We start from the raw sequence: 22,809 nt of genomic DNA, 5'->3' as shown, positions 1-22,809 counted from the left end.
AGCAATAACAATAAAGTTGAATCTAATCTAATCTAATCTAATCTAATCTAATCCATTTCAACAATCATTCTCCATCTTTACATTTTGCTGTTATTTGTCCGCTAATTCCTCCCGCATTTGTCAACAGCTTCAAACTATTACAACATCAAAATGTTAAGATTAAGATATTAAGATTAAGATATGCCTTTATTCGTCCCTCAGTGGGGAAATTTGTAAGAGGAAGACAATGCGACTTTGAAGAAAGGAGAAAAAAGTAAAAATGAGGACAGTCCTAAAACTTGTTAGGGTATGTGGTCAGACAGCCAACCCGACCATAAAACGCTGAGCCAACTAGCACTGCCAAAGGGCACGCTGTCTTGAACGAGCGTTCATTCATTCAAAAGTTTGACATTCCAAATCATATGAACGACGAATGGAAGGCACCAATTTCAGGTTTCTTTTACCACCTTGGTCTGATTTATTATCTTCTTAATCAAAATGCTCCCGCTTGCAACCTTCTTTGGCTCCATTTTGCAGCCACAATCAGAAACACGATTGACAAAACAACAAGGCGGTGTCCGTGTTGGTCTTTGGCAACAACCACAAGAGCACCCAACACCAGACGTCGGTGAGCTTGTAATTTGCATGCATGCAGGCATGACACTCCCTGTATGCGCACTCTATAATGCTACCCAGACAATCGGTGACTTACACAGAACAAACACAGGTAGGACACTGATAAATTACAGCTTGCACGTTTGACTGGAAGTAACATTGGAAAGGCATCGGACTTCTGCAACAGTTTGGGGTCCGGTTTCCAGTCCAGTTTCGCCCAAACTGTCTTTTTACCTGGAATCTCCAACTCCAACCGCTTCTGGTCGCCTCTTTAGGTAAGTTAGCGTCCAAATATTTTAATGGAAGCCATTAGCACTAGCCATGCGCTAACACGGTGAAATCAGAGCAGTGAAACAGTGCGACAGTGCAGGGTATGGCAAGCATACAGCTTGTATCCGAGGAACGCCCATATAAGGAAGTCCGGTTCACTGTGACATCACAGGGAGCTGGTGTTAAAAAAAAACTCTCCGAAAGCAAGCGTTCAGAGCAATCCCAAATTCTTTCAGGGCTCACTTCCAAATGTGCAAAGCTCATATCTGAAACTTTGGCATCCTTTAACACAAAAATACAACAACATTCTAACAATATTTATTGGTCAAAAAAGTGTAAAAAGCATAGCAGGTCCCCTTTAATGAATATATGTTTGTGATAAAGTGCAAAGCAGCTTTATTGTTACTGTACTGTAACAATAAAGTAGCAATGTTAACCAGCTGTAGCTTGTTGATGCAGTTTGTGTGTGAACGGCCTCTTTGGAGCCCGTAGGCTAATGCCTATGAAGCTCATTTAGGACATTGAATGCATCATATTTCACATTCCGTTGTAGAAGCACGGTAGCCTTCCCACACGTTCAGGACTTGAGGATTACAGCTTGGAACTTTGATCTATGGCGTGTGCTCATCCTTCAAGGTCACTGTGTCATTGTGTGTGTGGTTACAGAGCCAATATGCAAATGTTACGGCGACAACCTGCTGAGGAAGCTGAAAAGAGGAGAAAAAAGAGAGAAGGTGTAAGAAAGAGAAAACTGCAGTGCGTCGATGCAGAGAAAAAGCGGTGGAGTCAAGCATGTCACTCAGATGCTCCTTTATTTTTGGAATGGGGTAAGAAGATGACTGTGTTGTATTGTCTTCCTGTCGTTCCTTCCTAAAAATAGCAGCACTAAAAATAGCACTACGCTACTCAAAATAGCAAGGAAGGAAGTGAAGGATCAAATGTTAGTGAAACATTTCCAATTTCTATTCCTCTGAAATATACTTGAATATTTGAATACTCGAAATATACTATAATTAAGGGCACATCTGCACATAGGTTGGGGTTATGTAAGTGTGTGTGTGTGTGTGTGTGTGCACGTGCAGGATAAGAGTGGGCGTGGCATTGCAGAGGGTACAGTGTAGCACGCCGTCACCTCATCCATCTGGCCTTCACTAATTACACTGCTGCCAAAGATATGCACACACACGCCCCCCCACCCCCACCCCCCACCCCACACAGCACACAAGAGGCTGGAAGGACAAGAAAGAAGAAAGAATGGGTGTGACTTAAGGTGTTTTATCTTGTCCATCATGCAGTCCTGGCATGGCGTATCAATTCATAATAATAATAATTAGTGTTGACAGTAACAGTGAAATATTGTTTTCTCTCTATCGCTATATCACTACCCAACCTGTGGTGCTATATTAGTGTTCCATCAACATTATAGAAACATTACTGACACCTAGTGACCAGTGTAGAATTCTACATTAAAGCCTTTGAGTGCGTCTTCTGAATGCTTTAGATTTGCTTTTACTTCATTAACATTTTAAAGCTTGAAAATGGTTCATTGAAGCAAAAGAAATGTGTCAAATGTGATTACATTTGCATATTTTGGACTAATTGCTGTATTCAGGCTGCATGGTTAGTGAGCAGGCCTCACAGCAAGGAGACCCGAGTTCAATTCCACCCTCGGCCATCTCTGCTCCAGCACCCCTGCGACCCTTGTGAGGATAAGCAGTAGAAAATGAGACTGAATGAATGAATGGATGGATGAATGGATGAATGGATGAATGGATGAATGGATGAATTGAGGAATGAATGAATGAATGAATGGATGAATGAATGGATGAATGAATCGATGAATGAATGAATGGATGGATGAATGGATGAGTGAATGAATGGATGAATGAATGGATGGATGAATGAATGGATGAATGAATGAATGGATGAATGGATGAATGGATGAATGGATGAATGAATGGATGAATGAATGGATGAATGAATGGACGAATGAATGAATAGATAGATGGATGACTTGATGAATGAATGAATGAATGAATAAATAGATGGATGAATTGATGAATGAATGAATGAATGAATAGATAGATGGATGAATGGATGAATGGATGAATGGATGAATGGATGAATGGATGAATTGATGAATGAATGAATGAATGAATAGATAGATAGATGGATGAATGAATGAATGGATGAATGAATGAATGAATAGATAGATGGATGAATTGATGAATGAATGAATGAATGAATGAATGAATGAATAGATAGATGGATGAATTGATGAATGAATGAATGCCGTATTCAAGCAGAAACCAACAAGTGGTGGGTATAGTTATTGTATGATTATTCCACTTATTCCACTTAAATCCAGCTGTAAAGGTGGTGTCCAACTGTAATATCCCTTTATGTATCTGCAAATGTAAATGTATCCACGAGCCAACAACGCCTGATCAATATCAAGTGAGATCAATCAACACTGCGCCAGTCTGGCCACAGTGACCCCTCCCACTTTCATTTTCTTACATGGTGAAAGTGGTTTGTCCAATGAGGAGTGAGAGTGGACGTGTCACTAGCGTGTGGTTTAGCATGAGCATCATGAATGCATGCGCTTCAGGTGTGGAAGCCAAGCTTTACATTAACCTTGCTGTGCGCGTGTTTCATGTGGCACCCAGACATGCTGAGGTGGCAAAAATGGAGCTTGTGTGGACGCTCCTTCCTTCTGCTTTGCATGTGTATTTACATCCCTTGTGTTGCTGTGGCCTACCCGTACACACACACACACACACACACACACACACACACACTTATGCACACTTATACCAATGCTTTAGGAGATGACATGGTTCTACGAGGAGACTTGGAATCTCTTGGTGAACATCACAGTTGACTTCCTAAGAAAAATCTAAGTGTGTTTGCTCCCAAGCACTGGTCTGAAAGGCGACCGGTAGAAGTGGCAAACAAACCCTTTCCCATAGGCTGACTTATTTACCGTCCATTCATCAGGGTTAATGAATTGAGTAGGATTCAATACGAATACATTTCATATTTTCATAGAGCATAGAAAATCAGTTTTCCAGTTTTAAAGTTTTTTACATCACTAGAGCCTTTTGACATGAAACAACACCCCTATATTGACCGTTGCACTCCTCAAAATGTCCTCTCCCTCTCTCCCTCGTTGCAAAACTGGTAAAGTTTGTTGAATGTTCAGTTTTCCATTAATCTGTCATTTTATTATTGTTTGCATTATTTTGTGCACGTCAAATTTATAATAATATAAATAATATAATTAATTAAGATATAATGATATTATATATTATATTATGTATAATTTTATATTTATTTATATATTATATTATATATTTGTTGAATTTATAATAATGATTTATTATTTTATTATTATTTAATATATTATTATATTAATTTAAAATATTTAATTAATTCATTAAATTAAAATAATTTATTTTATATATTATCAAATTATATATATATATATATATATACGTATATATATATATATAATTATAATGATAATATATAATATATCTATCGTCTATAAATTGTGTTTTTTTCCACGTTTCAGGATGTCTGGAACGGATTCAGTGGATGTCCATTAAAATTTGCTTTGGTTAGAGTCTGTTTTGGTTAGAGTCAGACCATCTGGAACGAATTCATTGGATGTCCATTATTTTCTATGTGAAAATTTGCTTTGGTTAGAGTCTGTTTTAGTTAGAGACAGTCCATCTGGAATGGATTCCTGACGTATTCTTTTTTAGAATATCAAGAATCAAGTAGCTCCGGCAATCTCACGGAAAGTATCGCTTTTTTCCCCTCCATGTTTACTTGAGAGAGAGAGAATAACATCCTGTCCGCTCATTGGTGGATCAATGAAACACCCGCTGATTGGTCCTCGTCTGGGTCACAGCGATGAAAAGTTGAGCATAGACCCGATCTGGTCTATCGTCTCATCTCATGCAGAGTTTATTTTTAGCTCGGGTCAGCACAGACACCCATTTGCTTATTCATCTGTCTTCATTTTCTTCACAGAGACACAAACCCTGGATCTCCTGGGTACCAAATGCTTTGTCTCCTAGGAGATGGCGTGTTGCAGTCCCTTGGATTGCCTGACACGACTGCAGCACAGTTCTGGACTTTGGGAGTTTAGGACCAGGGGGATCATCTCCAAATGAACATACCTGGGGCATGTACGTTAACCACACGGTGACGTTGTGGGTGGGTTTGAAACTCCTTTCATCAGGCATCAGGTGGGCACCAGATCAGACCATGAGCTACGCAGTGACAACGCCAACCATTCCCCGCTTGTTGCTCAATCTCCCCCGTTGTCCCCCACGCCACCTCTTTGAGGTAAGGGCAGGAAGTGGTGGTGCCCAAGGTAAGCCTGGGACTTCCATGATGTCCAGATACAACACGCCTGACTATCAAAGACGTGGTGATGCATGGCGACATCATGACCGAGGGGGTGGCTTTCAAACTTCATGGGGGTGGTCAGGTGGGCACCCTCCTTCATCGGTGTTTGGATGAAAGGCCCTAGGCACCTCCAGAAAGTCCCAGTTGCCACCTTCTGCTGTCCACCCTTCTTTCGTGACTTTGTGGCCCAGGAGACGTCTCACCTCTTCAGCCGGAGCCACCGACTAGCTTCCTCTGCTGCTCCTGAGGGGGCTTGATTACTTGGCATTGGGCCTGGCCTCAAATTCCCAGATCGTTCAGTGGCCTGATGGCAGAGTCCCCAATTTCATAAACGGTTGGCATTATTTTCTTTGTGGAAATAATTCAAGACTTATTTTTGTATGATCCACAACCCAAACACAAACATTTTGACAACTTTAACAAGGTTCAATTTGATGTGAATCCCGTGAAGTAGAATGTACTACAAGCAGCTCGACAGCTTGAAGAACCCATCCTTCACCTGAGATCACGTGGGCCAGCACCAACAAGCATCCCAAGCATCGTCCTTCATCCTAAGCTCTCCCCAATTGCTGACCTACCTCAGAAGGAAATCTTTATTGCCCTCGTTCCATTGAAGAACTGCCCATCCATTGTCTGTATAAACATCCCGTATCTCCTTGACCTCCTCTTCACCTCAACTGACGTCAGTCATTTGCAGGAAGGATACCAGCAGTGAACATCACCGCTTGTCCCAAGGCTCAGCGTGGTCACATAGTGCCCGTTTAGTACAAAACTAGTCCTTCAATACTGGCAATGTGCACATTCATATGGATTTGGAATTGTTTACTGCATGTGAAATTGTATTTGTACACTAACCGAGCAATGTATGCAAACCAAGGCAACATGTTGGCATAATGACACTCCAAACTGGCCCAAAGTATCTTGTAAAATGCTAACTCCTTTCTCGACAGCTGATGTCGGTGGATGCTAGCTGCTAATCTGTCAAACAGCTTGTAAATCCTGCCTCAAGGGAGCACTTCATGGTCGTGTTTTGACCATCTCTAGGTGGCAACACATTGCCAGCTATGATGAGCTATTTATGGCTGTGTGTGACATGCTATTATTGCACGGCGCGGCAGTGTGCACCGCTGTGGCGGAGATGCGTGGTAGGAGATAGTGGACACGAGTCACGGGGGTCACGGTGGGATACAATTCATCCAAACAGACCAATCGATGAAGGAACGTTCATCTGTAGAGGGACATGCCTGTGACCCTGACACAGCAGCGCTGATTAGAAAAACAACTATGGACCCCGCTGCCCCGCTACACAAACATGGGACATGAAAACGTCTTGGGTGTCACTGATGACACAAATCACCAAAATCACCCAAATCATCCAATCCAAGCAATTCACTGAAGACAAAACAAAACCCAAACCACATGGACTGTGTGGGGGGAGTTCTTCCCATCCTTTGCTCATATGGGGTACACTTGCTTTCTTTAGTACTGTATACTGTATGAAGAGCAACTAGCTATTTTTAAAAACGTGATATGACTCGACTTGACAACAGACCAGGCGTGGAAAAACTGCAGCTCACAGGGAATACAGTCGAGTTCCACACCCAATCTTGTTATCTCAAAGTGGGGAAGAAGGATAATAAGAAGCAAAAAAAAACATACCACTTCCACACAGAATGGGAGAACTTTTGTCAAGTTCAAACTCTTGTGACACTTTTAAAAACACTTAAATACAGAAATACAGGAGACAGACAACAATATTCAAAGTTACTCACAGCGAGGAGAGTGCAACCACATACCCAGTGGGGGTCCCTACTACATGGTTGTGCAAATCTAAGGGGGGGGGGGGGAGTCAGTTGTCTCAGCAAATGGATATAAGGGTGATAACTAACGCTATATTCATTCTATCTACATTTTATTCTAACAACTTTTTTTCACCCTGCATCCATGGCTGACTCCATGTAGTGCAAGTTAAGGTAATGTAATGTAAGGTAATTACTGACACTCAGTGACCCGTGTAGTACACTACACATGTCTATGACTTGTCTTTTTATAATATTTAATGACTAATAATAGAACATAGTCAACCATTCCACAGGTTTGTCAAAGGAGAGGCTGTGTTTTCCAGGGATGTGTGGTGAATAGAGAGAACACAAGAGTGGATTTTCACTCCTGTCCTCTCCCACTCAAAACTCTACTCTGAAATCCCGACGTCACTTCCTGTCCATTCTCCCACTCAGCTCCCCTTGCACCCGAACACATTTACAGCAATGTATTTATTCATGTCTTAAATGTCTTATTAAGACATATTTGGTCATCGGAGCACCAAGGGTGACTATAGGGGTGTTATTTCATGTGTAGAGGGCTCTAATAATGTTGAGCGCTGTATTTTGAAGCTTGTAAACAGGTTTTCTATAATAAGGAATCCTACTTTGCTGAAACTCATTCAACACGGTGCCTTTTGGAACCAATGAATTAAAAACGAGGCACCACTCCAGTGGACACTCACATGTCATCACGAGCGGTGATTTTCCACAGTTGGGCAACAATGCCGGAGCTACTTCAGCGTCCACTCTACCTTTTCTAATCTGGATGTTGTGTATGTTTGCAGCGTGGTGACCTTGCCACACCTTGACTGGAGCTGAATCGATGCCTCTGGGCCGTGCCATGGTAATGACTACAGCAGATAAATAGTGCCGAGAAGACTGCTTTGGGAGAAATGGATACACTCCTGCCTTTTCGCTCGTTTGTTGTCCACACCAAAACACACCTTTCCGCTGTTAATAAATACATTTTCAGCCACAGCGGTGGTTATCATGTCCGCATTGACTGGCAATCAGAAGCCAGAGAAATCAACCACAGCTCATTTGGTGATGTGACATAACCACCCTGCACTGTAAAATAAGGGAAATGTCCCACGGCAACACAGGGAACACTTTTATTTTGAAGGCTACAGCATATTTGTCAAAGTCAGGCCCACGGGTGAAATCCCATACGACACAGCCTGACACCTTGTCCTTATGATGACATATTGAAGACAACAAAGTCATCCATTAATAAAGTATTACGTATTCATGAAATGAAGGAATACGCTAGTGTTGGATCATATGTAGCATACTACTTTTATACCTTTGACTTTTGACCTTTGGGGTAAGTGCTAAGGGCAATACACCATAGACTACAACTGATACTACTACTACACACTACTAGTACTACACAGGCTACAACATTTGCAAATGATTCCCTTATCCTCTATTCAAAACCCACCTAGAGTCCTCAGGGGGGGGGGGGGGATTTCTATAACCCTTGTCCATATATTTGTTTACTATCACTCCATATTTTTTTTCAGCAGACCTTTACGATATTACTATTGTGATTGTATTTACAATGAGTTCATATTTGTAGCCCATCAATCAGGCATGTGCGTCATTCAAGTGAATTCAGCACACAACATTCCAGTAGAATTCCAAAGCTACCATCTCACTGTGGAAAAGTTTGGACTTTCCCAGAAAACAATCAATGGTAGGAGGAGAGCGAGGCCAAAACAGGGAGGTTTTTAACCTTGAAACGATGCTCGATGAGCCCTAACATAGCCAGTAGTACCTTTAAACATTTACACTGCAGGTATGTGATCGGTATTGGTATCAGCCACTTTTGCTCATGGATGATCAGGATCGTATCGGCAGCATAAAACCCTGGTCGGAACATCGCTAACACACATATGCAGTGTATATATATATACTATATAGACAGTGAAACTGTTACTGATAGCAATAAATCAACTGGATAGGTTATAGGAAGACAACGTGGTTTTTGTGTATTTAAACCCCCATTTATAAGATGTAAGACATGTACGAAACCCGGCCACAAATCCCACTATCCCAGATGTGCACTCATGTGGAGATGTGGAGTGATCGCCTTCAGCATTTGGGCATTTGCTCAAGGGCACCATGTCAGTGCCAAGTCACTGGCACCTCTCCAGCAACCAGCCCCCCTCCAGCCCTCGAGTACAGGACCAAATGACCAAGTGCTGAGTTGTAATTATTATTAGACAACAGCCACGTAACACGTGGATTAGCGCAGCAACGCTACCTTACCGTCTTATATGCAGCTGAAGCCGTAACCCAAGATAGCATTGCTAGCATTGTTTACTTGGGACTTCCACCAGAGACGTAAGGAGAATGGGCAATAAGAAAGCACGGTTTTCCTGCATTTGTGCAAAATGTAAATTTCAATAGTTGAATGGTGGAAAAGGGGATGAAAGAACGACTGATGTCTAAGCCAAAGAAGAGAGAACCTTTGTTCCTATGGCGACACTTTGAAGCTTTGAAAGCAAGTGGCAGTTGCCCCTCCCACCCATTTTTCTTTGTTTTTATTGTTTTGACAAACAAATGACCCCTTTGGAGATCCAATTTTCACCTAAGTGGACACTTTTCCGTTTTAATGAGATGATGATGGACCAGGACTTGAGGAGTTGGTCCATTTCCAAGGGTTGTTGACATAAATGGGATCCAGTGTGTATAATATTTGGGCCACTTCATCTAAATCCGTGAAATTTTATCTGAACATTTTCATGCAAGACAATTTGGACCAAATTTCACTGGAACCTTGGTTAGTGAACACCCCGATTAAGGTGTTTTCGGTTAGGGTAAAAAATGTCTGCCTTTTGATTTGTGTGCTTTGGCTGCTGTAAACCTGAAATTTCCCCTGGTGAGACTACAGTCGGCACCTTTTATGATATTGTCAGGTTAGCGTACAATGTGGTGTGCTTTTTTTGTGCATCTTGTGTGAGTACAATTGCGTTTTAAATGGATTTTTTCAAGGTATCAAATTAAGGCATTAATCAAGATTGAGTAATTTCAGTCATATTCATTACATTATTTTTTATATCTACTTTTACGTCATAAGTTTACAGTTTCGAATTACCATTTTACAAAATCATTTTTTTATGCATCAGACTTCTTGAGCTTGAGTTGTTTAGGTGGAAAACAAGGGTCACACCCTGGACATTGATTGGCTGTCATCGTGTGTAGACTTGTTTAGCATCAGCCGCTTTTAGTTGCCATCACAGTCGGGAGGGCAAGGTGAGGAGCGGCGAGGAGTGGTGAAAATGGAGTCGCATGTGAGAGTTGTCGGTCCAACGGAAGGGAAATTTCAAAAAGGGAGTTTCAAAAAGTACCCGATGGCACCATTGAGTGGTATGCGTACCGCCTTACCAGCTCAATTGTAGCGTAGCTCATCAACACAAAGCGCCCAGCCGTGAGCGCAGCCACAAAAAGCTCAACTCGACCAGAACATCCCACGTATCGGCGGCGACCGACAGGCTGAAATAGTCCTGCCAAGTGGATATAGCGACGAACTGCAGGCCCATGAACATAGTGGGCGTGACCACCAAAATCAGCAAGCTACATATACGATGGTGAGAAGAAAAAAAATGATTTTGATGGGAGGATTCGTCCAATCGTGTTGCCATAACCGCAGATGTACTCAATACTTCTCTTCTGTTCTAACTTCAGCACTTTATACTTTTTTATTTGGATTTTATAATTAATTGGAGATACACAAAAATAACAAAATACCCCCGTTGGTCCAAACTACAGGTTGCAGTTAGCACTTGGGACTAGCCTCAAATACAGCCGAATGCTAATGGCTAGAACAGCATCTGTTCGAGTGACATGACAAAGACAGGAAATAATGAGGACTTTTCTCAGTAGTTTTAGGTGGATTAAAAACGAGATTAATTATCTTAATTACAGCTCATAATTCATTTCACCTCTCTTATCAAAATGCTTGCTTGAACTTTATTTGGTTCCATTTTCTTATTTTGCAGCCGTGATCAAAGAAAAGCGAGACACTCTAAGTGAGTGTATTGTAAGTATTGTAGAAATATTAGAAATACTTGGAATACTAGAATTGGTCAGAGTTTCAGTTCCACCTGGACCAGATCCATGACGCAAACTGCAAACCGTATCTTTGACAATGCAAGGCAGAAAAGACAAATGGACATTACGGGAAGACGCACAGTGACAAAAGCCCGTGGAAATCATCCGATTCCAGCAAAGTGCTGAGCGAGCCAAAGTTGCAGCGACAAACACGGCAAACAGCACACACAAGATGAGAAGTAATAACATCCAAGTTTGTGTCAGGAGCTCCGAGGGGACCCGAGTCCTGCATGAGCACGGCGGCGGGGCGGTTCACTCTACCTTGCCCTCGGTCCAGCAGAAACAGATGTTACTGGAGGTGCTCAGGATATCCGAAATGAAGGATGAGATGCCGAGACGCATGATGACGGACGAGCAAACACCGGCAGAGGGACGTGCGGATTCAACAGAGATGGAAAGGGACGGAAGGGATGCTTACGGAGCCGGGAGAAAGCAAGACCAAGGAGATAGAGAAGGTGGAGAGATAGAGACACGGGGAGGAGGACGACCGCCCTGCTGCTGCTGCTGCATATTAGACTTTGGTGTGTGTGTGTGTGTGTGTGTGTGTGTGCGCGCGTGTGTGTGTGTGCAACCGTACCAGTGAGGGAGATGAGATGCTCTTGCACAAAATGTCAAAGCTCATGAATATAGACAGATTGAAATCTGTTACAACTTGTACATACCCGGCATTGAGTGATCAACAGAATTTCAGGACAAGCTGACAACATTAGAACCAACCCTGCTTTGGACGTGCGTTTGTGTCGTTTGAGTCCAGGCGGGCCTGGTGTTGCAAATCAGCATGAAGGACATTGAAATAAAACTGTCATATGAATATAAGAATCCAAAAACCCGCTACACTGCTTAGTTATTATGATTGCTTTCATTGGAGAAGATCCTTTAACATGCTCAAGGATACTGTTGTCAAGGGAAACACTACATTGATGAGAGTTTTGTGAGAATAATGAGAGGTACTGATAATAACAATGAATGCTGAAATAGCCTTTAAATGCTGCAATCCATTCATTCACTGATGATCGCGTCCGTGAACATCAGGTTGGGAGGCACTTCCACCTGAGCCAACTTTCTACCAATAGGGGGCGACATTGGAATTGTCCGTTCATTTTCAGCGGAAAAATGTCACAGAAAATATGAAATGATAAAAAATTTGAGGATTTTTTTTAAGGTCCTGATAAATGCCTACATGTCCTGAATGGGAGGAACATTTTGATGCTGGAACGCTTTGAAGTGGTTGAGAAAGAAATTCAGCATTTGAAATGGTGGAATGTAAAAAGTAGAATAATATATCAATACAATATATCAATACCACCCTCGGGCATCTCTGTGTGGAGTTTGCATGTTCTCCCCGTGCATGCGTGGGTTTTCTCCGGGTACTCCGGTTTCCTCCCACATTCCAAAAACATGCTAGGTTAATTGGCGACTCCAAATTGTCCATAGGTATGAATGTGAGTGTGAATGGTTGTTTGTCTATATGTGCCCTGTGATTGGCTGGCGACCAGTCTAGGGTGTACCCCGCCTTACGCCCGAAGACAGCTGGGATAGGCTCCAGCACCCCCCGCGACCCTCGTGAGGAAAAAGCGGTAGAAAATGAATGAATGAATATATCAATATGTTGTACCTTCAGATAATCACAGACAATGTTTGTAAAAGTCCTCTTAGACACAGAAAGTGCCAAGACAGAAGCATGTGAATGTTTACAGTCTTTAGACGTGATGTATCTTTTTGCTTTCATGTCAATTTTCAGTTCATTTGGATCTGTTAATCCATACAATTGATGATCTTTTGGTACAGAAAATAGTCAAAATGGGCGGATTTCACACATTGTTGCAAACGGTGATTAATCGTGAAAACTGTGATTAAAATTTTTCTTACCTGACAGCCTATTTTTATGTTTGAAATGTATTGTTGTCAAATTACTGCTGATTTTTCCATTTTTTGTTGTTTTTATTTTTATTGTGAAATCATATTTTCAGAATGTCCTGCCAAATGGCACTTTGGTCTTAAGGGAAAGTAACCCATGACGAGAAACACCCGGGCCACCTGAAAGAAGGGCCTTGGTCCGCTTGAGAGTGGTCTCTTGTGCATCGTGATGTCATCAATGTAAGTGAAAGCTGGCGACGCCTAGCAAAACCTCACAAAAAGCTGAAAAAAAGGACCCCAAAAAAAGGCGCAACTATAGCACTAGCATAGCATAGCTGGCTCTGTCCAACAAAGCCCTAACCCTAAGTCTTGCTAATCATTACCGTTGGCTGAAGTCTCAGAAACGCTGCCCCTTGCAGGGCATCTAGAAACTCCTGCAACCTTTTGGACGTATTTCTATCATGAATATTCTTCTGGTTACATCTCAGCCGGTAACCATAGAAAAAAAAAAGTCCTGCGCAGTCCTACTCTATGTAACCCAGAAGTGATGTTTTTTGTCCTGTTATTGATCTACATCTTCTTACATCCTAAACAAATTTGCTCTGCCAGGGAAAGGTGGAAGCTACCACCTTATATGGCGCATTAGTCGGCTTTATTTGATGTTTTGTTGTGATGCAAATTTGGAGCGGCCGGAACGGAGCAGGAGGGGACAGAAAAGAAGACAAAAAACACATGGGGGAGCTGGGGGACAAGAGGGGGACAACACAAAAAGACACAAGAACAGCAGCAGCAACAATTGCAAGGCCAAGAACAGAACAAAAGGAACAGGACGGCATGAACGTTATAAAAGACCATAAACGTTATAAAAGACCATAAAGATATTACTGAAAAGCAACTTATTATTGGCAATAGTAGTAGTGAAAATATTAACCATGATAGTGAACAGAATGCCAATAACACACAATTGTAATAACTATAGTTGGTTAACTATGATGGGTGAGTTATGGACAATGTCCCTGTCACAGACAGCAACGCTGTCCAATGGAGTGTTAAGCGTCAATGCTAACCTACCTCAAGGTTCAAAGCCCATACTTAACTTATTAAGGAAATGCAAATGGGGTTTATGCTAAAATAAGACCTTGATTTACGCACATTGTGTCGATGACAAAATGCAAAAAAATAAATATCACACAATAAATATTTGAGTCATTTATTACAATGCTGAATAAAGTCACACCTGGACGCAATATAAATAATGATTTTACAATGCAATCTACAAATGCAATCTGCAGACGCCCTGCATTACATTTCCCATCCCATCCATCTTCATGACATCATGTTGACCTTTTGGTCTGCTTTTATTTCACTGTCGTGTTTACAGCCACAACATGGCCGACATACGCACTGAAGCAGTAAGCTACGGGAAAAATAGCATCAATCCACTCTTGACCAAAAGATATCTGGCGCAAGGTACGCATGGTTACATCATTTCTAATCTGGGCTACCTGCAAAAAATATGCTTTTTATTTCTTCTTATTCTTATTCTTATTATTTATTCTTATTGTTCATTGCAGACTACATTAAACTACATTAAACAGTGACTTTCCCGTCGCAAACATCTATACCGCCATCTCTCCATCGCGGTCAGCTATGTTGCGGCCATAACAGGGATTCCATCATTCAAACCTGCAATAAAAGCCTGTTGTTCCAGCTATCAAGTCTGGTGCTTGTGTGTCTCACCCAACATGACAGAAATGTTACTGATACTTTTAATGCTTTTGTTAATGTTTAATGTGTTTAAATATGCATTTTAAAAAGTACCACCAATCCATGTTAAATAGATAATGACAAGGAAAATATTATGTTCTCATAATGCACCACAACTGTCCATACTGGATACCAATTCTACTTCTCGGGGGTGCTGGAGCCTATCCTAGCTGACTTTAGTGTGCACGTAGACAAGCAACTATTCACACAAACTCGTGTCGCAAGGTTCCCTGTTTTCAGGGGCGTCCAAGTATTTGGGTCAAGTATCATACTTGTAAATACTACCATGTAGTAAAAGTATGTAAATGTCACCTCCGTTGTTTTGTACGGTCTTGCCCACGTAACATTGTGAAAAAAAACAATGCTCAAAGCATCGCATATGATGGTGACTCTGGCCTCAGTCTAAACTGCGTAACCCAACACAGTGCCAAAGAAGGTTGCGAGTTCCATCACTTTGATAAAGGGGAGAAACACGATGGAATTCAAGAAAGAGCTCATTGCACGGTACGTGTCTTGGATTAAGGTACAATTATGGTTTTTATGTCTAATTCTGTCATTTACAATGATTTTGCCAATTTTGTCAATTATTTTTGGGTGTCTGACTCTGAAACAGCATTTGGCTTTACATCCTTTCCCATGGGAGAAATTGCTTCTGTTATGCACCGTTCGGTTTTCGGCTGACAAAAACCGAGGTATCACAGTATTTAACTATAATTCACTTTTTTTTTCCACAGGTTGGCTTTTCTTGCGACTTAATACTCCAAAAAAAATTGTACTTTGTACTTTGGTATGAGGTGCATTATAAAAAAAACTGTATTATGGAAAGCAGGAAGTGAACAAATGTAACAGTTAGTGATTGTAAAAGTACCAGATGGAGGGGTAGGATTTAATAAGCTTTGCTTCTTCCTACTCCTTTTGGACATGTGGAACTGGGAACTGATTATGGGATGCACTCAATTGGAATCTGATGCATGTTCAAATGAAATTAAACCATTACCATTACCAAAATATATATATAATTTCACAGCCAGCCACAAGATGGCACTCTAGACTTTCATACAGATATCACGTACTCCTTAACAATTCAATATTTAACAGTGGACGTTATCTTACAAAGACAACAGAGGACGACAGAACACAAATGTCCCCCAAAAGAAAATCCTATTCGGCATACTAGAAGCTGCAAGTAGTGAAATTTGCAGCTGAAAACATCATTGAGCAGCAGAGAGAACGTTTGGAGAAAGTGAGAAACTTTTTAGGGACTGGCGTAAAGCGGAGGCTACTCTACTACGATGAAGAAAACAAAACAGTTAGTGTACTTAAAACTGTATATGTTCCATAAACACTGGACACCTTTTCTGATCATGTTTATTTTCCGTGTAGCTGAATAAGCATTGTGTTAGCATATCTTACAGCTATTTAGCCTGTTCTCTATTCTTTTATTGTTAGAACTTGCCTTCCAAGATGACGTAATGTCTGTTTTGTTCAAGTAGTTTGGAAAATAAATGACCCACAAAAAATGCCACCCACTTATACTCCAGTGCGACTTATGTATGTTTTTTTCTACCTAATTATGCATTTTTGGCCTCGTGCAACTTATACTCCGGAGCGACTTATAGTCCAGAAAATACGGACTACCTGAAATAGCATTGTAAAGAATGTAGATAAAAGCACATGTTGACAAATACTCTTCACACTAAATTGATAAATAAACAGATGAATGTTCCACTAGTAGTTCACCCTGAGGGATGGGGAACAGGCAGGCCAGAGAGATCCATGTTCATCTTGAAGATGGTGGAAAACTCTTGAGACAGCAGCTGGTGCAGGCTGACGCCATCATGGCTGTAGACCCAAGCATCACCCGTCCAATCGTAGCGCTTGGGACCGCTGAAACACCACACAGGCCCGCAAGAGCCGTTCACTACTTGGTGGCCAAGGAAATGATTATGCATGCAGATTTGCTTCCGTGCTGAATTCTTCACAATGCGGTAGGCCCAAAAGTACTAATATAATCAACATGGACGCCATCTTGCTATTTGGCCAGGACTTATTCTTGAAATCAATAGTCTTTCTCTTCTAAAGAAGACAAGATAAATGAAGCCAAGGGCAGTTGCAGTCCTGCACTTTGACAAAGAAGGTGAAAAACAGTATTGAATTCAGGAAACATTCAAGGGATATCCAAATGGGGACACTAGCCAAGGTTCCACTGTACCAAGAACTGAGAGTCGGAGAGTCGAAACAACAGTATTCCAAACCCCAAGATCAAATGATCCAGAAGAAAAGGAAGACGTAGTAAAGAAAGAAAACAAGCACCACGGGCTGACCAGCCATGTGAAACAAAATCTTCTGAATGTCAAAAGATATTTTGAGCAAAATGGGTCTCATTAGCCACCGCCGATTCCGTAAAGCCAAATGACTGCGGCGGAACAATAATGTCATGCTCAACCTGAAGGGATAGCCGTGAAGACTTTATCAGAGATATTTCAAAATACCGATTGGCTGCATTAGGAAATCAGTTCATGTTTAAGTGGATTCTTCCTTGAATTGTCAAGACAACTTCAACTGAAGTCAAGCTAGCAATGCGGACTTGTGCTGCATAATATAATGGCGTATGCAAGTCTTTGTCAATGCATGTACTTGTACTAGGTATTAGATATTGGGAATAGTAGGACTTCTGGTACATTTTGCACAGATACATTTTGCTCTTCCTGCGATGTTATTTGCTCAAGACCGAAGGCCATCATCTGTGTGGTAACGACTGGGTTTTCCAAAAAGGACCTCTTCCAGGGAAACAACCTCACTATTTTGGACCATTCTGCATGTTCCCCTGATCTAGATCCAGTAGAGAACATTTGGGATGTTTACAAAAATGGACATTGGTTCCAGACAGCAGATGCCCTCCGTAAAACCATCTTCATCACCTGGAATGTTGCAGCTGCTCACTACTGAGCCATTTTTGGAATATCTTATTTCTCTTTTAGGCTGTTTGGATTTTTTGCCATGAAGTTGAATCACATCCCCTACAGCAGTGTAGCGCATCAAGAATGACTTACTCCCGTGAGCGCAGGAAGCCCGAGTGTGACATCACAGTAAGCTAACTTATATGGGATGTTAGAAAATACCCAACATTCAGAGTCGTCCCAAACTTCTTTCAGGGCTCACTTCCAAATCATCCCAACAACCTTTCGAGGTCAGAAAAGCATAATAAGTCCCTCATAAGTCATTCATCGCTCTACAGATGTCATTGATATACGACTTGAACAGCTTTGGCCCTGGTATTGACCCCTGGGGTACTCCATATGTAATATTTAAACTTGCAGATAGCTGTGTCGTGTCCTGGCTAGGTAGCTTTTAACCCGGTTCAAAACAAATCCGATGATTCCGTACCTTTTTCATTAAATTGCCATATTTTTTGTGTCTTGCTCCCATTTCTTATTTTCGCATTTTGAAGCTCTCGAAGTAACTGGTCTCAAGATTTTAATCAGTAGTGTATAGTTTATGGTACAATATGCTGACCTACATTTAGCATCTTTAATATAACATCCAAGTGGGCCCCATATCCTTACACTTTTCTGTATGCCATTTCAATATTTTTTATTTTTCAGTTGTCAATTTTATTTATTAGAGATTTTCCTGCCAGAAGATTGCAATTTCATGTTCATGCTTCTTTAAAAAATAAATAATAATAACGTAATAATACTAAATAATAAAAGCGGGCCCCATATCCTTACACTTTTCTGTATGCCATTTCAATATTTTTATTTTTCAGTTGTGAATTTTATTTATTGGAGAATTTCCTGCCTGAATATTGCAATTTCATGTTGATGCTTCTTTAAAAAAAATAAATCGTAATAATACTAAATAATAAAAAGAGATAATTTGGGGAGAAAAAAGTTGGTTCTCTTTACACACAAAAACCGGACCCAAACCATAGCCCCAAAACCGATGTAAGGATCGTTCCGTGGGTTGCTGGGTTACCTTATGGTCTCACCTGGTTGGAGATGAGAGCCAAATCTGTTTGTTTGGCGTTTGCTTGTTGATGACATAGGTCCCGTGGTCAGCACCCACATTGACTGTCAGCACGCCACTCTGCACAGGGGGAAAAAACAAACGCACTCATTTTACTGACCCTTCAAACACTGAAACAACTTACTGGGCTTTTAATCATGTTGAAATGTTTATTTTATTGAGACAATGTTAATATCCTTTTTATTTACGTTTGCATTTCATCTGTTGGCACCACAGTAAATAAAGACTGTTAGTGACACACTGGAGCAGTGGCCAGTACTTTATGGGGTACACCTACCATGAATATGCTTTCATAGTTCCAGCTCTGTTCTCCAGCTCTACTCAACATCACACAGCTTTGTTGAGTTTACTTTTTTTATGGCATCGGTTAAAGCAACTAAAACAATGACATATAACCTGTTCATGGATGTACATATAAAATACCTGTGTTTTCATCATTACTTCATGACTATTTTTAACACAGGCCCACTCATAGAACGCCTGTGATGAGTTATCACCAGTTCCATGCTAACTGTTGCCTTTCAAAAACTAAAACAATAAAAAGACAAAATAATCCACAGTCAAATCCAACGGCAAGCTTGCTCAAATAGATAACTTGTGTCACCCCCCCATGCATGATTGTGAGAATACATAGTTATGAATGCACAGCCATGTACTGTTGAGACAGAAATTGTTGTGTAAATCTGATAAATACTTTTATCTTGTTTAGTATTACATTAAGGAGCACTCATTGTCGCACACACTTTGTCAGAAGCACCGCTGGTGCCGTGAAGCTCAGAAGAACTGGGACGTGTGGCCGCTGCCTCCAACCTCGCCTGCCCGAGGAGGAGCACTCATTGTCGGACACACTTTGTACGACATTAATGCACCACCTTTCCTGGCGAGACAGCTTCTAGCTTCAGCAACAGTTGGGCGGATATTTCACCTTCATGTTTGCAAAAACAGACCTGTGTAAAATGCCGTTGCCAGATGAAAATATTTCTCTCTTGCCCCAAAAACTTCTGCCTGAGCTTGTTTCATTAACAGAGGAGCAGAGCTTGGGGGATGGCAATGTTCATTTTGAGGAGTTAATTTTTTCATGTGGTTTTCTTCGTGAGGAGAGTGTGCATGAAAGATGTTGCTGAAGTTGCTGTGCATGTTGTATGTTGTGCACATGTATGTGTACTCCTTCTTCTTCAATGTTTTGTATACAATGCTCTTCAGTGGCCTTCTGGACTACTGAGGAGAAGAAAGGTGTGCATGAAAGCCGTTGCTGTAGCTGCTGTATATGCTTTGTATGCTGTGCTAAGAACAAACGCCCCCAATGGCTGGAAAAAGAACTGCCACTGTCTCCTTATTCACAAACACAGAGAACACAATGCTATTTTTAGCCGGTGTCAGCAGGAGCAGCTACAGATGGACTTCCATAAATGATTAAATAGGACATGAAGAAAAAGAGAACTAATTAGGTGCACGTGGTGGAAGAATACGGAAGCAGAAAAATAGCTAGCAACACTGAAGGACAAAGTAACAAAGTTCCCTTTTCTCAACTTTTTGCTCTTCATTAAAAACAGATTGATAACTATGTAGTGGGGTGGCCTCAATATTATCGATAAGCTTGTCTCCCTCTTTTGCAACGACTCTTCCATAGACATTTGATATTCACCATTCATTCATTCATACTAAGGGCAGAGAGGCTCAGGAAAGACAGGAAACAGGAAACTGACTGACTTACAGAGAACACCACATCAAAGTCTGCTCCAGTGAAAGGTTCGTCCATTAAGTCTTCAAAGTAATCAGCCAGGGAATCCAGTGTCTCATCTGCCAGCTTCTCATAGGCCGCCTCTGACAGCTCACTGGGAAAAACATTTCCAACACTGGATGCTGATAAGCCTTGTCCAATAAGAAATATTCAATATAGACTTCTTTGGTATACCTCGTGTGCAAATGATGCTCCAGTCTGTGAGCTGTCACATGGATGTTTCTCCTCCATCTTTGATTGTCATCGCTACATTCAGAGCACTGGAATAGAAAGTAGGCAAAGAAGTCATTTTATAATGAAGTCATTCATATAAATATACAATTATAAAGCATTCAGTAGACACGTATGGATAAGCTACGCTGGTCACTGGCTGTCAGTGATGTTACGAGTGTTTGGTGAGTCACACGAGGAGTTAACCCCCGATGTCACTTCCTGTCCTGGACCTTCGAACAATTTGTAGCAACACACTCACAAACACAAATTTGATTTATTTTAAGAGTCTTGAACCAATCATGATATGCTTTATATATCACTATATTGACACTTACTATGGTACACATTATGGCATTGGATGCTCATATTACCTCGTACTTCGGTTCGAGGTACATTATTTAAAAAAAACAAACAAAAAAAACCCTTAAACTGTATTATGGAAAGCAGGAAGTGAACAAATGTAACAGTTAATGATTGTAAAAGTACCAGATGGAGGGGTAGGATTTAATGAGCTTTGCTTCTTCCTACTCCTTTTGGACATGTGGAACTGGGAACTGATTATGGGATGCATTCAATTGGAATCTGATGCATGTTCAAATGAAATTAAACCATAACCATTTTCTTTTATTATGTCTACTATAGGGCTGCACGGCGGTCGAGTGGTTAGCGCCCGTGGGTTTTCTCCGTGTACTCCGGTTTCCTCCCCCATTCCAAAAACATGCTAGGTTTTTCCATAATAATGTCCTAATATGAATGTATGAATGTGGGTGTGAATGGTTGTTTGTCTATATGTGCCCTGGAATTGGCTGGCCACTAGTCCAGGGTGGACCCTGCCTCTCGCCCCCCTGAGGAAAAGTGGTAGAAAATGAATGAATGAATGAATGTCTACTATATTGGGTAAGGTGTGTAAAGATGACTATGTGAGTGTTACTTCAAGTCTGGAGGGCCCTAATAATGTTAAAATATGAAGGTCACAAACGGGTTTTCTATAGTTCTCCAACTATATCATTAATTACCATTGTCCACATCTTTAATCCCTGGTGTGCCTCACTAATGTATCCCACACTATCGGGTTTTTGAAGCAAGTAACGGTGAATGAAATGACATCAACAACATCAAAATGAAACCGAAAATGAAAAGATCTCTATGGCGCAATGAAAATGTTAAGAAACAGCCTGGTGCCTTGTATAATAATGACAGTTTGACCTACACGTAATGTTTCCATATCAATAACAAGTATATAACATACCTTGATGGAGGCATTCCTGATGGCGGCATTCCTGGTGGCGGCATTCCTGATGGCGGCGGGCTGCACGTGTCGGGCTAAAGGACGAACAAAGCTACACATCCCACGGAGCTGCAATCAAAACACACCGGAATGAAAGTAAATGTCCGGCATATACGTACACTGTCACTTTCAGCCAAAGTTTCCCCAAATAAGCAGCGTCATTTTTCAGATACCTGGTTAGCGATATTTGTAGCCATCCTGAAAGCCATATTCATATTCCGTTGCGTGCATGTAATGTTGCGTAAGTGAGAATAAATACATAAAGTTTTACTGAGGAGGAGCGTCATTATTTTGTTGTGATCCGATTCAACTCTGCTTCTTCCGGTCGCAACTCTTCTTCGTCACCTCCACTAAAAGTAAAGGCGGATGCTGCCATCTAGTGTACTGGAATGTTAGTACCGGAAGCGGCCTTTTCCGAAGCAAGACATAAACGAAGAGCACATGCTTTGCTGAAAAGTACATTTTATTACAAAATATAGGCAAAATATGCTAGTAAATATGCAAGCTCAGCTGTCTTGGATTCAGGACAAATGAGCCATAAATTTAAACACAATCTTTGAAGATATTTTGCATAAGACAGCAGTACAGCTGTCAGCTGCGTGGCTGAAAAGTGCAAAACGTAAACAATAAGCAACCCAAATGACAATGACATCATCTGGAGAGGGAATGTACAAAACCCCAAACTAAAA

The 22,809-nt window shown here is 41.2% G+C and overlaps 2 protein-coding genes across 2 annotated transcripts in view; both read right to left on the bottom strand.

Annotated features, from left to right (window-relative positions):
• LOC131128489 (tight junction protein 2-like) overlaps window positions 1-9,482 on the bottom strand; it is a 57,085-nt gene extending 47,603 nt beyond the window's left edge. The window contains exon 1 of the mRNA XM_058071386.2: window positions 9,381-9,482. Within this exon, the coding sequence (XP_057927369.2) occupies window positions 9,381-9,428 (48 nt within the window). The 5' untranslated portion in view covers window positions 9,429-9,482. The remainder of the gene's footprint in view (window positions 1-9,380) is intronic.
• A 5,133-nt stretch (window positions 9,483-14,615) lies between these two features.
• fxn (frataxin) lies at window positions 14,616-22,465 on the bottom strand. The gene is made up of 6 exons (XM_058071394.2): window positions 22,294-22,465; window positions 22,082-22,189; window positions 20,794-20,879; window positions 20,593-20,734; window positions 18,841-18,938; window positions 14,616-16,736 (listed from the first exon to the last, which is right to left on the bottom strand). Exons 1-6 carry the CDS (start codon window positions 22,405-22,407, stop codon window positions 16,586-16,588), a joined length of 699 nt encoding a protein of 232 aa, XP_057927377.2. The 5' UTR covers window positions 22,408-22,465; the 3' UTR covers window positions 14,616-16,585.
• Window positions 22,466-22,809: the final 344 nt, after the last annotated feature.

This window comes from Doryrhamphus excisus, linkage group LG3 (genome assembly GCF_037039965.1).
Source record: "Doryrhamphus excisus strain RoL-2023G ecotype Guam linkage group LG3, RoL_Dexc_Guam_v1.1, whole genome shotgun sequence".
NCBI classification, from domain to species: domain Eukaryota; kingdom Metazoa; phylum Chordata; class Actinopteri; order Syngnathiformes; family Syngnathidae; genus Doryrhamphus; species Doryrhamphus excisus.
Note: the sequence above shows the minus strand (reverse complement) of the source record. Positions and strands in the feature narration are given on the sequence as shown.

What these genes read in the sequence shown, in the direction of transcription:
- fxn (XM_058071394.2), bottom strand. Translation starts at nt 22,407, where the DNA reads ATGACGCTCCTCCTCAGTAAAACTTTATGTATTTATTCTCACTTACGC. An exon ending in TCAGGAATGCCTCCATCAAG is followed by an intron (nt 20,880 to 22,081) that starts GTATGTTATATA and finishes TTTCTATTCCAG; the next exon opens with TGCTCTGAATGTAGCGATGA. An exon ending in ACTTTGATGTGGTGTTCTCT is followed by an intron (nt 18,939 to 20,592) that starts GTAAGTCAGTCA and finishes CCCCCTGTGCAG; the next exon opens with AGTGGCGTGCTGACAGTCAA.